General features: G+C 37.8%; 1 protein-coding gene across 1 annotated transcript in view; it reads right to left on the minus strand.

The window, feature by feature from the left end:
* madd (MAP-kinase activating death domain) overlaps positions 1 to 16,413 on the minus strand; it is a 68,593-nt gene that overhangs the window by 11,187 nt on the left and 40,993 nt on the right. Inside the window, exons 19-34 of the mRNA XM_015391338.1 lie at positions 15,278 to 15,428; positions 14,740 to 14,937; positions 13,381 to 13,431; positions 11,102 to 11,205; positions 10,738 to 10,821; positions 10,083 to 10,241; positions 8,246 to 8,366; positions 7,388 to 7,450; positions 4,991 to 5,111; positions 4,802 to 4,907; positions 4,613 to 4,723; positions 4,424 to 4,531; positions 4,176 to 4,340; positions 4,016 to 4,088; positions 3,594 to 3,700; positions 276 to 345 (exon numbers count right to left, since the gene is read on the minus strand). Coding sequence (XP_015246824.1) covers positions 276 to 345; positions 3,594 to 3,700; positions 4,016 to 4,088; positions 4,176 to 4,340; positions 4,424 to 4,531; positions 4,613 to 4,723; positions 4,802 to 4,907; positions 4,991 to 5,111; positions 7,388 to 7,450; positions 8,246 to 8,366; positions 10,083 to 10,241; positions 10,738 to 10,821; positions 11,102 to 11,205; positions 13,381 to 13,431; positions 14,740 to 14,937; positions 15,278 to 15,428 — 1,792 coding nt within the window. The remainder of the gene's footprint in view (positions 1 to 275; positions 346 to 3,593; positions 3,701 to 4,015; positions 4,089 to 4,175; positions 4,341 to 4,423; positions 4,532 to 4,612; positions 4,724 to 4,801; positions 4,908 to 4,990; positions 5,112 to 7,387; positions 7,451 to 8,245; positions 8,367 to 10,082; positions 10,242 to 10,737; positions 10,822 to 11,101; positions 11,206 to 13,380; positions 13,432 to 14,739; positions 14,938 to 15,277; positions 15,429 to 16,413) is intronic.

Below are 16,413 nucleotides of genomic sequence, written 5' to 3' on the forward strand. Positions count from 1 at the left end.
ACCATCTTCTAATCTATCCCATCTCCAATCGTCACTCATTTTCCTTCCCATAAACTGCATTAGGTGTTCCTTTGACCTCTGTGTAACTGAAAACTAATCCTTTGTAAAATCATGGCCGTCTTCCCCTCCTGCAGACATCAAAAGCTCATCCTTCCTCAAACAGAATGAGGATTCAATTTAGCAAACCTTTCTAAGCTGTCATCAGTGAATTTGCCATAAAGCTGAGTTACTGCCGTGCCGAGTACAGGCCTAAAATCAATAGATGGTGTAATTACCAAATTCCTCCAGGACAAAGACTCCCTTCACTGTATTGCACTTTTTAATGTGACTCAGCTCTATGAAAACCTAAAAACAAACAAAAACAAACAAAAACAAGACAGAACATTATTAACTTAACAACACCGGATGAAGAGTAAACACTTCATATTTAGAAAACAAAAGAAATTAACCATGTTAAACTTGTTTCATTCAGTATGAAAGGTAAAAATAAAAACAACTACACATGAAATGCAAGCGCTTAAAAGCTACCAAAAGAAAAGAAAGACACTATGAGAAGTTTCCATGGTCAAACGCATACATGGGCAATGAGAAGAAATGCATTTAGTCTGTTCAACACCAAGTCTGAATAACTCATTTGGTCAATGAAGCTCATCCGGTATAAAAAAAAACTTGTGGTTAATCATATAGAGATGATTTTGTTATGGCAATATGGCCCATATGATGCAAACATGGAAGTTCTATACAAAATGAAGACAAGGACATAAAATTAGACTTGCCATACACTACAACAGTAAAAAAGAAAAACAGGTAGAGGAAACAAAAGGAACCCAATAAGATGTAACTGCTAATAAGCAAACACAGCAGAGGTTGTGTACCTTCCGCTCCTTGCAGGGGGAGAGAGCATGGGAGAGAAATGGTTTGGATTATTATCGGACAAAAGAGCACAAACACTCGACGACACTCCGAGAGGGCGCTATGTATCTGCAGGAGCCTCGTAAAGGTTCAAATCAAGAATCGGAGAGAGCCAATGAATAAAAGGAAAAAAAAACCCACCACAGGAGGATTCAACCACAAGAGCTGGCAAATAGGAATAAAAGAAAGGTACTCAAGTTTGACAAGAGTGCTGAGAAATTTAATCACCTTTGTTTTCCTGGATTTTAAAACATCTCAGTCCCCCACAGCCCTCCATGCCTCCTCCTCCAGCAACAAGGGCTGGCACCAACATAACTCGCTCACAACAGCAGAACAGGTACGCGAGGGCAGAGCGTAAACCCCACTGGCATGTAGGATGTTTCCTTTATCACTTCAGAACAAGACATCCAAGCTCAACACAAAGCAGTCTGAAAAACTAGTTTTACAAAAAAAAAAAAAACTGGCATCCACATAGTTTTATCTAAATAGCAGACTTCCATCAGGTAATCATTTCTAAGAGAGACATAAAGGTGCCATATTTTATATTCTAGAAAATGAGGCCTGAACAAATTCAGACTGTGAGCCTGAAGGAAAAAAAATAATAAAATAAAACTTTTAACAAAGGTCCAGGTCTTAAAAGATTTTTTTTACCAGTCAAACATTTTACTCTTTGTCTTCTTAAAGACAAAAAACAAAACTGTCCGTTACTGGGATTTGACAGGTGGATTGTTAAGGAGTGCAGGGTAAACGACATCCAACTTTTTACAAATAAATATCTGAAAAGCGCGGTGTGAGCATAACTATTGACAGAAGAAAAGAATCCCCTTAGCATGATGCTGCCACTACCATGTTTCATCATGGAGATTCAGTGGGCTGTTTAATGTTCATTTCCCTCCATGCATAGATGTACATGTAGGCTGAATAGGTCCTGTCAACAGTCTACCTTAGGAGATCTCTACAGCTTCTCCTGACTTGACATAGGCCTCTTGGTTTGTTTCTTATGTTAATCTACAAAGTCATCCACCTACCTGACAAACCGAGCACATTAACAGTCGTGAGCTACTCTTTTTAGCACCAGGTGACTACCTAGATGATGCTCTATAAGATTGTTCATTTGTTATATCATTTTAACCTAACCCAACTTTATATGATTGCCCTTCTCTCTTTGACATGTCTGCTGTCTTCCTTAATCTTTGTGGTGCCGTTTGTGCTCTAGAGTTTTCTAAAAGAATCCCAAAATTTCAGATTATCTTAAGATAATAAATTAAAATGAAACTTTTATAACAAATCAGGTGACTTCTGAAAGTATTAGATTGCAACAGACTTTATTTAGGAGTACTAGAATGACAGGGACTGAAGGACTATGCATTAAAATTAAGTAAATCATTTTTGTAAATAAAAAAATAATAAAAATAAAGTGAAGTTTCTGGTTGTAGTGTGTCAAGATAGTCAAAAAAGGTTAAGAGTGATCCAAGTTAAATGCTCTTTTAGTTTAATTCAACCTGGGAAAGATAGGCTTCATGAATGAAGCTAACTGCTAACTGCCTTCCACAGTAATGTCACGTTTTAGTGACCAAAATGAGGCCGTCACACAAAAACAGGGTTAGAACTTCTACTTTGCAGACAAAGAGAAACATTTTCTAAATATCTTAATAAAAAGATATTTATCTCAGCAAAAAATATCTAGAGCAGATACTTAAAAATAAATATATGCTACTTGTCAGGAGATTGTTCTTTCTTCGGTAATTTGGGTAACTCAGGTTTATTATCATCTTCTCTGCAAGTAGTCATTCATTGCTCAGTACGGGAGAGCTTGCCTTCAGTGTTTAGACATGGAAAGGTACTGTCCTGTTTCATTATGGAAATTAAAAAAAGCAAATACTAGAAAGGATGATAAGAGTTTCCAAATCATATAAAAGTAGTTGCTCATAATGTGAATAAAGGTAATAAAATTGTACTTTTTGCTGAATTTAAGTCTTTGTTGACTGCGTTATGGATCCTATTCTTTCAGATCTTTTCCTCATGCTAATCAGCTGAGAAAATACACAAGCCCAAACTGTCACTGTCTACAGACGTGACGACAACACATGGCAATGTTGAAGGGTCCAAACTCAAAATGAAAAGTTGCTATTATAACATAGCCAATTATTAATGAAAAGTCTTTGCTTTAGGTCATCTGTCTAATCACCGTTGCACAACAAAGACACACACACATACGCACAGATTAACACATCGTTTCTTCCCACACAGTAAATGAACATGAGGTCTGTGTACCACAGATGTCAAAGGAAATTGTGAGGTATGAGTTGACATTGATTTAAACACAAAAAAAAGGCATGCATCCATAAACACAAACGTTCAAACATAAAAAAAAAAAAAGAGCTAATCCAAAAAAAGCAAAAGCACAAACGGGAATTCTTCCTCTAGTGGAAAACACACGTCGATACCAGCCAATTAAGTATGTCAGAATGATTCACTTGAGTTACATTTTTATTAAGGTTTTTAATGACAATAGAGGAAGATGTAACAGGATGAAAGGAAATGCCATCGATGTGTAGGAGACAAGGAGAGATGGGGACAGAAGGACGGGATGAACTCTGAGCCATCATGAGTAATTGTTTTTATTCTCATGCCCTAATGTGAGATCAGACAGTTTCTCTGCTGTGGTGATGGCCTCCTACCTGGCTGTGCATGAACTTCAGGTTGATTCCTTCCAGCGTAACCTGAAGCAGTCCACCTTCACCAGTTTTCATGTCCTGGACAGGGAATTCACCGCCGAGCTCCGGACCTGAGGAGGAGATTCACAGCATTTTTTCTCCCCCCTCCCAAATGTCAAGTTTTCCTCATTTCCACTTGTGGACCTCTAAATCCACTTCAGACATATTTTCAGTTTAAATAGAGAATAACACCATTTATTGCAGATTACTGCATCAGTCAGGCTTTAAATGGATGGATGGATGGAAATAGAAATGAAGTTTAGAGATTTATTATGTATTCTGCAGCCCTGTTTTTTTTTTTCTGAATAAATCTAATAAAGAAAATGAGTAAACCAAAACAGTGTTCTCTCTACTCTCTCTGACATTGATTGTATCAGAAGTTTAACCTGGTTTAATGCTCTGCTGTCTCGCTGCGGCTCTCTCCATGCTGTCTTTAACACAATAGTAGAGCTCCCGACACTGAAATAAACAAAAGAAAGTTAGACAAATTGATCCCCAACTTCCTCCCGAAAATCTTGCAGCGGCGCTTGGCATACAGCTTCAGACCTTTTTCGTATAGAACTTATTGAGCTGCGTCTCTTGGCCGTTACGTCTCCAAAGACACAGCACCTTGGTCTTGGGGCAGTACGTCATGTTAATGAGCTTCTCGTACCACCAGCGCTCATAAACTGTCCCAATGTTGCTGCGCAGGACTATGCAGTCGTCACAAACCTACAACAGTGATTAATGTTGATCGTTACGAAAAAGAAAAACGGGATGCAAAATATGCAGCACAGAGGAACGCATTTCTTTACCTCCATAAAGAAGATGTCTCCTGTTGTATCAGTACCAGCGTGAACAACAAATGTTTGTTTCTTGATGTGACGACTCCCACTGGGCCTGATGGACAGCTCACGGCCGTTCTACATGAGATTGGTGAAAATAAATGGCAGGAAACCAAAAGAGGCTAAATCTAAATGATAAAAAGTGGGAGACATAATCACCATATTGGCCAGTTTGTCAAGTAGCTCGTTAATCTCTTGGCTGTATGTGAGTCCGATGTGAGATTTGCCCATCAAACGTCTCACTTTCTTCCTGATATCATTTTTGCTTACCTAAATGAACAAAAATCAAACTAGTTCACTCGCATCAAGGAGAAACATCAAAATAAAGAGATTAAAAGACTTCCGTACTTTCATCATAAGCATGTAAGCAATCATGTTGTGTAGCAGGGTGGCCAAGAGTCGGTCTTCATCATCCTCCAGACGCTTGCGATCGTGCTCTCCAAGTGACAGGTATCTGAGTTAACGTGTGAAACAGACTGCTTTAGAGAACAGATCGTCTAAAGATTGTCAAAAATAAACAGATATAGTTCAGAAAACCTGTCAATCATTTCGTGGGGTCCCTGGTCCATCCCCATTCCTTCACGCTCCAACATCACAGCATCTAAGAAGGCATCCTCCCAGAACTGTACTTGATCCCAGAGGGTGGAGCGCTCCTTACCTGAAATTAATGATCTAGTTTGTCTTACAGCATATGTAACACCTGCCAACATAAATCATTTCTTTTTAAGCATATATTTACTCTCTACTAGAAAACAAGGTGTGAAATACAAGTTGATAAAAGTAAATCCTGTCAGTGCTTTTATTTTATTTTATTTTATTACTTTTATTTATTTTAGTTATTTTATCTTTTTGTGCAGCACTTTGGAAACCTTGTGTTTATTTAAACCGTGCTATATAAATAAAGTGGATTGGATTGGATTGTTCTGTGCTGCATAGGTACTTCATTTTCCACAGTGGTCTAGAACCTGAACTTTTAGTCTCAGCACTTTTAAAAAATACATCAAAGGTTAATCCCGAAAGGCTTAATGTCTTGAAATATCCAATAATTATGAGTTTTAAATCTGTAAAATTATGCAAGGCTTTGCAGGTGTCTTTGACTAAAATAATCTAATAACATTCATTATTTACATTTTAAATGTCCTTGAATCACAAAAAAAGTTAAATACCCCAATAAATAACCACAATATAAATGTTTGATGATATAAAAAATTGTTTTTAGAGACATAAAATGACAAAAAAGCTTGTTTTAGGAGCATATCAATCAACTGTGAACATCTGGGTCTGTTTATCCACAATTACGACAACAGCCAGATTGATGTGCGGCTTCTTCTTTGGACTAAAGTAAGCAAGTGTTTAAAAAAGGAAAAAAGGATACAAATGAAATATTAAGCTAAATCTAAATTAAAATCCTTTTATGGCAAATGAGGAAATGTCGGAGACTTTAATATGGTGACCTTTACTAGTCTCAAAGAGACACTAAAACAGACACCCCTTCACACTGCACTCTGAGGGATGTTAACACATCTTATTCTCTAAAATACTTCATATAAATTACTACAATAAATAATTTTATAGACAAAAACATTTAATTGATTCTGCTTCCAAAAATGCAAAGATTCTTGACTCAAACTCTATCAATGTTATTTTTATTTGTCCATTCCAAATAAAATTCAGAAAAATACATGTAAACTACATGTAAATCTTTGTATAAATGAGCCAATAATTTCCTTACACGTTCTTTGTTAAAATAATCTATCACTAAATTCCTCATGAGAAATCTAAACCATCACTTTTCTTCCCCAAAACGCAGCCAAACATTTGACTGATATAAATCAATGACTAAGGTTGAGAAAACAACACATGGATATGAAAGAAACACTTATTTATGCCTTCAAAATTGCTAAACTTTTTCACATTTAATTAAGAATTTCTACATCTAATAATATAGAAATGTGTTTTATACAGTATTTATATACTGATTTTATCTAGCCTATTAAACAAAACTATTTCAAACTTTCCTTAAAAATAATCAGAATAATAATTTTAACCATCACTTTAGGTATTTAATACTGCTACTTATAACTAGTGTTGCACCGATACCAGTATCAGCCGGGGCCCCGATCCAGCACTAAAATTGTGGTATCGGTATCGGCGAGTACCAACAAGTAGGGCACAGATACCATTTTCAGAGCCAAAAGTTTATTCAATTATTGTGACCCATTCCAGATAGGCAATAAAAGTTCTACTGGATTCACTTTGTATTAGTCTATTTCCTGCTTCACAAAGGTATGAAGCAGCTTGACAAAGCCACAATGGCAATTATTTTACATCCAAGTAGTATCCAGTTCTTTATACATATACACACACACATCAAGATGGTATCAGTATGGTATCGGTCAATACTGCACAGCCAGGTATCGGGGCCAAAAAATGGCATTGGTGCAACACTACTTATAGCTCTAGAGGAAAAAGAACACCATCTATTAAGAAATTACTGGAAATATCCAAACCCATTTAAGTTATTATGCAGTGAAGAACCGTTGACATATGAACTATATTAAGAACTATTTAAAATATAGTAGTTCAATAGAAATACAATCAGAGTTTGGGATGCAACAAACTGATACCCAAACTAAGTAGATGTGAAATAACTTATAAATCAACTCATTGTTCCTATCTTTAAGCAAATCTATTCGTGTTAGAATTATTAAACAATTTTAAACAAATATCACAGCTTCCCTATGGATAAAACCTTAACCATACTGCTGGCTAAGACCTAATTTCACACGGATTTGGAGCTTATTAATGAACAGGTGTTTCCCATCAGATACACTAAAAGGCTGAAATTAAAGAGTTAGAGTACCGAGGACAAAACACAATCCACAAGCACACACAGATAACCACCAACAAGCAAAGGCAAGAGATCAGCCCTACTTAGAGAAAAGGTTTCCATGGCCGCATCCTCTAGCTGATCCCAAACGGAGCTCTTATCCCGCCCTGGAGAAATTTTCCACGGTGAGCAGCAGAAGGAGAAAAAAGCAGCGAGAGCAGCACGGGGGTTAGGAGAAGAGGTGTAAGTTGGTATGATGACAAAAAACGAGACCAGAGCAAGTCGAGAGGCACACCACAGAAACATGACAGGGATTAATACACACACCACCTTTTTTGTTATCTTTAAACACACCATTTAAGAGCCTTTGCATCAGGAAATTTCACAGACAAGAACAGCCATTGGGACTCTAGCTGTGTTGAGTTTTAACCCAACTGTTTATTTTTTGTTTTTTACTTGCTCAATTTCCGTAAACACTTCTGACTTTAACTAGGACATACTGTTATATTCTACAGAATGATGCAGCTTTTTGGTGCAGTTTTACACAGTTCCTAATATATGAATTCAATTCAGCTCCATTTCTTCTTAAACACATATAAACTACATTTGCATCTCTAATTTTTTTTTTTTTATCTGAAGAAATAACAACAAATAACTTAGTGTTTTAGTCAAGACCACACCGAACAAGGAGTATCAAGACCAAGACCAAATGAGGTCTCAGTCTTGGCCTTGTCTTGGTACTGCTTGGTCTCATTGGTACGGTCTAAAGAAACTACAGTACTGAGAAACTAAATATTAGGTCAAAATACATGAAATCACCACTGATAAACAACAGATGCAGAAAAAGGGACTACTTGACAAGTTGACATGAAGGATACATTCCCTTTAAACACCAGCAGCAAGAATCTATATAGTGGAAGTTTGTGGGGGAAAAAATGGATGAATCAAGGAGCAGCACCTACCCAACAGGCCTTCAAAAAGATAAATCCTCATACTGATGTCCTCCATCGGTTGTACAGGAGGTGTTTTGACCATTACGGGTAAATGATCTTTGGCCCCGGGTTTAAGAGTATGGGTCCTTCCCTGTGGAAGGAGGAAAAGATCAAGTTAAAATGGTCGCATGATTACAAAGTTTATTTATATGAGAAGAATAAAACCTTTTGTAGTCCATTAAAGGCTTCAGTTACCACTGAATACTCTGTAGATATAGTGTTAACTTCTTGGAGAACTGTTTATGATTGTTGGCCATTGTGGGCTGTGTTTCTGAGGGGAACGAGCTGGAGTACTGGTTGGTCATCATGGGCATTGTGGACTGGTGTGAGAACAACCACCTTTTTAAGCAACAGTAAGACCAGGGAGATGGTGATCAACTTTAAGAGAAGTCCCCCACCTCACTCCCCCGTGAACATCCAGGGGCAGGACATAGAAACTGTTGAGTTTCCATTACCTTTGTGTTCATGTCAACAGTAAACTGGACTGAACTCATAACACAGACGCCCTGTATAAGAAGGGCCAGAGCCTCCACCTCCTGAGGAGGCTGAGGTCCTTTGGAGTGAGCAGGCACCTGCTTTAAACCTTCTATGACTCTGTGGTGGCCTCAGCGCTCCTCTATGCTGTCGTCTGCGTAGCACCTGGCAACGCAGAGCGGGACATAAAGAGACTGAACAGACTGGTAAAGAGGGCTACTTCTATCCTGGGCTGCGCTCTGGACTGTGGAAGAAGTGGCCAAGAGGAGGGTGTTGTTCAAGCTTACATCCATCATGGACACCTTCCACCCTCTGCACCAGGCTGTAAAGGAGCTGAGCAGCTCCTTTAGTGAAAGACTTATACATCCCATGTGTAAAAAGGAGCGCTATCTCAGGTCATTAATCCCTGCCACCATCAGACTTTACAATGCCACTGCACTATAACCTGGTCTAATAAGACTGCAATAATCTATTCTAAGTTGCAGTTACAATACTGAAAGGCTACCAGGGATGATTTAGATCATTGTTTATTAAACAGTTTGGCTGAATTTTGACATTCGGCAAAATATTAGGGTTTCCCTGTATTATTATCAGAGCTCTAAATTGAAATATTTTGAAGAGTTTGAGCAAGAAAAAAAGAAAAACCTGCTAAAATGTGGGCTGATCTTCAGAATAATCAATCAAGTCACAGCTACAGTTTTTAGATAATTTTTGGAAGCAGCAGAAACAATGACAGAATGTTGGGCTACAACTACAGAGGGATTAAATACCTTCGCCTTTCATTTAAAACTAAACAAAAAGCCAGTTCAACAACTTTAATCGCTCTGGTTGTTACCATTACAATCCCCAAACTGTCTGCCTAATTAACACTGCTATTTGTTCCACTAATGCCCGATGCTAAAGTGAGTCCATTCATTTCAAGGCTGCATAAAATTGACCTTGAATTAAGCAAAAAGCAGTGTGTGATGCTCCTGCAAATAGCATATTGAGGTCATGATGCTGCAGCTGCTCACAACCAGAGCACTCTCTCTGATGATATTTATACATTAAGAAAAATTACTTGTACTTTAGGAGCGGTATCAGTGACAATTCCCATAGTTATAAAACAAACCACTGGACTGTGTTTCCAAATTTAAAGACGTTTCACTTTCCAAACCAGTAAACAAAGTCCAGTGGTTTGTTTTGTACTTTTTTGGAAGGCCTATGACCTGGATGACAGAGAATCTTCACCAATGTATCAGTAAAAACTTTTGTGGTTTTAATGGCATGAAACTAGTTGCTGGGCCACACCTACTGTGTACATAAAGTTTGATCCTTTTTTTAATGAACTTACAAACACAGAGCTTGTGGCTGGATTGGTTTCGATCTCGCTGTCAGACAGAGTTCCTCTGGACTGATTCAAATGAGGAGCAGTTCTCCCTCCGAGACCATCTCCTGCAGTGCTGCTTAGGTCGCTGTCGGCTCCAAGGGTCTCTCCAGAGCTGTTGCTAATCTAAATAAGTAAATAAAACAGAGCATTAAGAAAAAAAGATACATGATAATGTCCCACATGTAGAGTTACAGGTCATAACATTCAGGGCAGTGTTGTTTTTGTCAGTGATGAAAAAATCATTTCGTTGATGCTCCTTTTTTTCATGACGAAACGAAAACCGACAAGTTAAACAAGGATCTTTGATGACAAAAACATGACAAGCCATTGGTTTGAGTTTTCGTCAACGAGACGAGACTAAATAAAAATATAGCCGGTCGTCAGTCAGACGTTTAAACTGCATCATTGTGCTGTAAACTGCTAAGCAGCATCACCCGTGCTGCTGCGTCATTGAAAACCAAAATAAATAAATGTGGATTATGTCACGTGTTTAGTTTTTGGATAAAAACTATAAAACTCTTCTTTTTAGACAAAGGTTATTATATCAAGGCCATCAAATAAGGGCACACATACCAAGCCTATAATAAATGTTATGTTATCTAAGTTGGCCGTGCCCTACCACTGTGCTGGCCTCCGAGTCCTGGCTGGTGCTTCTTGTGAGGATCGGCGGCTCTGAACTGGTAACAGACTCTGTGTCGCTCTTCTATACAACCAGAGAGAAATGAAGAGAAAATGGGTTAGTGCTTGGACTTGGTTTTCTTCCTAAAAGCTGAAAATAATCATTTGGTATAATCTGAGCTATCCCTTTCAATGTTCTGCATTCTGATTATTATTCAAAGCTCAAAGTGAAATGAAAACATAATAAACCCATGCTATGTACCATAAACAAACGTCTACGAGTCTGTTATGGGACTGTGCATTTATTTAATTATGTTTTTGAGCTGAACCATGTACTTTCACAGAGCTGAATTAGGCGTACAAACCTGAGAGCCAGATGCAACACTAAGTCCACTATCAGCACTGATCTGTGATTTCTTCTCCTCTGCGTCAGTCACCTGCGGGCGCTGCTGCTTTCCCACTTCAGCCCCTGCAAATTAAATCTAATCATCAGCCTGTTTTACATGTGACCTCATGCTGTCCTTACCTTGCAGGTTGGCCTCCCTGAAAACCTACACAGCATAGAAGCACTGACTACATCCATGAGAAGGGTCAAAGGCTCTGCAGTGCACACATGATGTGTTGTTTAGGCAAAGCACACTGGATAACAGCAGCTTTACAAAGTTTGAGAAAAAAAAAAAAACATTTTATATCAGATTAGAGCTGCTACCAGCTTTAAAGTACAGGGAGGGATTTTATACCTATTTTAGAAAATAGTCAGTTGTTTCACAAAAAATCCTGTGTAAACTATTCAGTTGCGAAACAAAGCTACCGTAAGTCAACTTCAAAAGAAAGAAGGGACAGAGCCAAGCACAGTAAGCTGTTAACATTGCAATTTAAAAAACATTACAAATGAAAACAAAACTGCAAGAACAAGACATTTTTCAGTCAGTGTTGCAAATGTGGCCCAATTTACACCAAACCCCACAAACAAACACAGGCAGTTAGGCATGCAGACAAACTCATGGTCAGTAAAGGAGACATTTTCTGTTTCAAGTGTGACTGTTGTTTTATCATTTCTGTACGTGAATATGAGGCGACACGTGTTTCCTTACAGGTCTGTGTGTAGTTCTCACTTTTTTGCAATATTTAACTTTGGCAAAGAAATTCATAATGCACCGGCAAAGTCTGAAATGTTGGCTGTAATATTACAGCAAGCCACTTGAAACTGGAAAAAAGTACAGTTAAAAAGAGCAGGACAGGGCAGCAGGTAATCATTTCTGCTTATCTTGATGCATGATTGCAAGAGAGAAAAAGAACATTTTAAACAAAAATACATTTGGCTTAGTTTAAAACAATCCTTATTACTGAAAGAGGCAGTCATTTTATTTTATAGGTAGCCAACCAACAACCTGAAGGATCTCGGAAGTAATTTGCAAATGTTTCTAAGGATTTTAACTTTTTCACATTTTGTCTTGTTTTGCTTTGAGGGTTATCAAGTTGGAAAGTAAGATAAATGTTTGTTTTTTTACTTTTTTCTTTTACAAGTAAAACTAAAATATACTCCGTTTTTATTTTGTCCCTATCTAAATGCATTTATCCATCGTTGTTTTGCATTTACAGCCACAAACTGAGGTTTGACTCTACCAGATTTAAACATCTATAGACTGAATACTTTGCCAAAACTTTTTTATCTAAGATATTTAAAAGGTTGACTCAGCCTGACTGAGGGGGATTCTTTATCAGTTTGGCTAGTGGACTTTGATTAGGCCATTCTTACAAATATCAGCTGATCTAAGCCATTCCATTGTAGCAATGGCTGTTGGTTTACTTTGACAGTCCAGTTGGAACATAAGCATCAACCCCAGAGTCATTGCGTATATCAGCTCAAACATGTTTTCTTCAACGATTGTCCTGTATTTACATTCATCTATCTTCAACTTTTACCAGCTTTCTTTTCCCCGCTAATCAGCCCCACATCAAATTCCTGCTATCTCCATGTTTTGGTAAATATGAAGACTTTCTTTGGTTAACAGCTACAGTACCAGGGTCGGTAGCTATAAATGTCTGTTTCAGGATGTCTCAATTATTGCAGCGCTGTTGCCAGAAAAAAAGCAACAATGTTGTTAAATGGCAAAAAGTAAGGACTCTCTAGAGGTATGATTGCCTTTAGAAGGCACTGTAAAATTTAGATGATTTTTTTGTGTTTTGTAAAAAGAAAAAAAGAAAAAGAAAAAAGTGCATGAGAAAGGGTAGCTTTTGTAATTTCTCACAGTAATAAATCTAGTCTACTACCACTTTTATGAATGTACATTAATCTCTAATTTAGTAAACAGTAAATCTACGATACAACATCCTAAATAAAATGTGTAAAACAAGATCTCTCGTTCTAGATGTAGAAAGCAACTGAATCCTGATACAATTAAAATTTCCCATTAATAAGCAAATATCTAAAAAAAAAAAAAATTATATTATAACTCAAAACATGACCAGAATTTGGAGGATTTGTCAATTTTGATCTTCTTGGATCAGCGCTTGTTGCACTTAAAAAAAAAAAAAGACACGAGTGAAAGAAGAGGTAAAAAAGTGAAAAAATAAGGGGTAGGGAAAAATTCACTCCAACACCCCAGTCTTTTCTTTTTTTGGTGTGTGAAAAGTCTCTTACTCTGTTGTTTTTCCATAGCTTTTTGCTTATCCTGGTGCTTGCTCCACAATTCTACCCAAGATGCATTGCAAGCAAGGAGAGAAAGACAGAGAGAGAGTCAAAGAGCTGGTTGAAAAGGCATGTATGGTGGGTGAGCATTAAAATCAACTCAAAACAAAAGAAGCATTTTAATTCTGTTACGTTATTAATTGAGGTGTTTTGTAATGTTTGCATGTAGTGTTGATTTATTTTAAAACAAAAGTTTTTTTTTAACAAATATGCCTTGGACATTATTGGATTTACTATACAACAGCTACTTAGGTAACATTACAACACACCCCTAGCCCTCCACACAGAGACCTGGAGAGCCACACAGTGCTGTTAGAGAACCATGGCTCAGACCATCTACATTAGTCCATTGCATCTGTCTGGCTCTCCAGAGCAAAGGTGAAAACATGATGGCTGAGTGGGAAAGAGCATGGGATGACGTTGATAGGCCGGCTAGCCAGTGAGTGAAATGGAGTAGTTGCAAAAGCTGGGATGCAACTCTCACAGCATTCTGTAGAATTGAAGGTGCAACTTCTAAAAGGTAGAAAAGGGTGATGGTAGGAGAGGTGTGGGTGGACGAACTCAGAACAGTCCCCCGTAGACAGACCCAGAATTTCATCAATAAAAAATGAGTTAGAATTAAAGATGTAACAGAAAAAAACATGTCTGTTGTTCCAATTTTCTATATACTGGGACTGTTTACTGGGGAGAGATGGTTCCACCCTCCATGCTGAGAGCAAAGGGAGCTGTTGTTTTATTTTGTTTCTTTTTTTTTTTTTTTACTTTCTACAGCACACCTTGAAGAAACCTGCAGTAAAGGCTCAGACAAACACTGATTGGACTATCGATGTGTATGACTATTTTCCCTCATCCCCTACTGCAGATTTTCACATTGCAAGAACAAAACAAACACATGCATTCAAGGTGCTAGTAAGCCAACAACAGAACCTCAAGGAGGAAAACAGCTTCACAGATGTTTAAGGAAAAGGGCACAAACACACACAATCCAGGCTGGAAACAGGACGTATATTCCAGACACTTCAAAACTAATTCATATTCATTCAACATCTTTAATTTAATTTTAGGTTTATTTCTAAAAGTAATGTGCATAAATAATTAAGCAGGTATGATTATCAGCAATAATTTCAGTTTAAGTGTGTGGAATATAAAAGCACCTGTAAGTATCTGTCTGGGACAAGTGAAGGGAACTTTCTCTAAGACGGTTGGAAGTAGGGCGGGGGAGTATAAAGTTGATGAGCTTTTACAGGGGGGAAGGCAGGGAAAAGGGGAAGTTACAGTGCACATGCAACCGGACTTGAGTGGTGTACACACCAATCGAGGCAATAAAGTTCTCCTCGTTCAGACTTCGGGTATCAAAATGGCGGGCTCCTTTGCCCGTGGTGTGGTGAGGCAGCTGCAGCTGGGGGATATTCAGGAGGCCCTGAGGTCTGGCTGTCTCCATACGACCAGAAGGACTCTCTTTACTCCCCGGGCTGCCAGCACTGTCTGTGGGGCTTCGCTTGCGCTTTTCTGGGTCGACCAAGTTATCAAAATTAAGGGGCCAAAGACAAAGTTCATCAAATAAAGGAGAAAGAAGTATATTAAAGGTTAAACTGGGAGGAAGAACATTTATCTGACACAAGCAAAGAAAAGCTCAAGTTAATTAGTGAGATAGTTAAAGTCTGACATGCAGCACAAAGCTCAATATAAATGCATAGCAAAGGCATGGACAAGAGTAAACACCAGGAGCACCTAAAGTTAGACTGAACACATAATCCTTGAGCTTATAAGATTGTAGAAATACTCCTCTATAGATCTCACAATTAGACATAAGCTTAATAAACAGCTGTTCTTAAGTGTTAGGACATACCTTTGGTTTGATAATGTGTGCGCGCTATTTCAAGCAGGCTAAAGACACTAGCCATTCCTCCAAGGCCAGCATTGGTATAGGAGTGCTCCAGACTGGACACTGTACACTTCAGAATGTCCAGCATGCCTTTGTAAACCTTCCTGTTCACCTCCTGGAAAGAAAAGGCAAAGAGTAGGTCTTTGAAAGTTCCCTTTTACAGACATAAACATAAAATGTGTAAATACAGGGAATATTTGTTGCTGGTATGGATGAGACCAGAGTTACTGGATTTATTTTATTCAGTGATTTATAACATAGGAAAAGGTTATTTTAAAACACTTTTACCAAACATAAAAGGAACTGATATATCCTTGAAGTTTGGTTTGTTGAACTGAATATTGCTGATGACAACAAAAATGTTCAACATGTTACCCGCTGATGTATTAAGCTTTCACTGACTCATGAATTATATTTTTATAAAGCACATAAAAAAAATATCAAAGTTCCATGCAAAAGGAGAATAAGTAAAACTAGTGAATTAAACGGACAAAAGAGACAACAAAATACATAGGAACATAGGAAAAGGTTATTTTAAAACACTTTTACCAAACATAAAAGGAACTGATATATCCTTGAAGTTTGGTTTGTTGAACTGAATATTGCTGATGACAACAAAAATGTTCAACATGTTACCCGCTGATGTATTAAGCTTTCACTGACTCATGAATTATATTTTTATAAAGCACATTAAAAAAATATCAAAGTTCCATGCAAAAGGAGAATAAGTAAAACTAGTGAATTAAACGGACAAAAGAGACAACAAAAGACCTCACAGTTTGCAAAAAAGAACACAGATCTCACGCTGTGCATCAAACCAGAGACAAATGAGGAGTTTTCAAAAACGGATTTAAAAGAAGACAGAGGAGCCAGCCTGAGAAGTAGAGGCAACCCACTTCACAACAAAGAGGCTACTACCACAAAAGCACAATCATGTCTGAGCTTCAGACTAATCAGCTGGTTGGCTGACTAAACGAGACTAAAGGTAAGAAAGTCTGTAGGATACCATGAAGCGAGGCCATTCAGACAAACAACACAATCTTTCAATCGATTCTGTAGAATACAGGAAGTCTATAAAAAGCATCCAGCAATGAAGGGCA

The sequence above is a fragment of the Cyprinodon variegatus genome, unplaced genomic scaffold (genome assembly GCF_000732505.1).
Source record: "Cyprinodon variegatus isolate N-32 unplaced genomic scaffold, C_variegatus-1.0 Scaffold22, whole genome shotgun sequence".
Taxonomy (NCBI): Eukaryota; Metazoa; Chordata; class Actinopteri; order Cyprinodontiformes; family Cyprinodontidae; genus Cyprinodon; species Cyprinodon variegatus.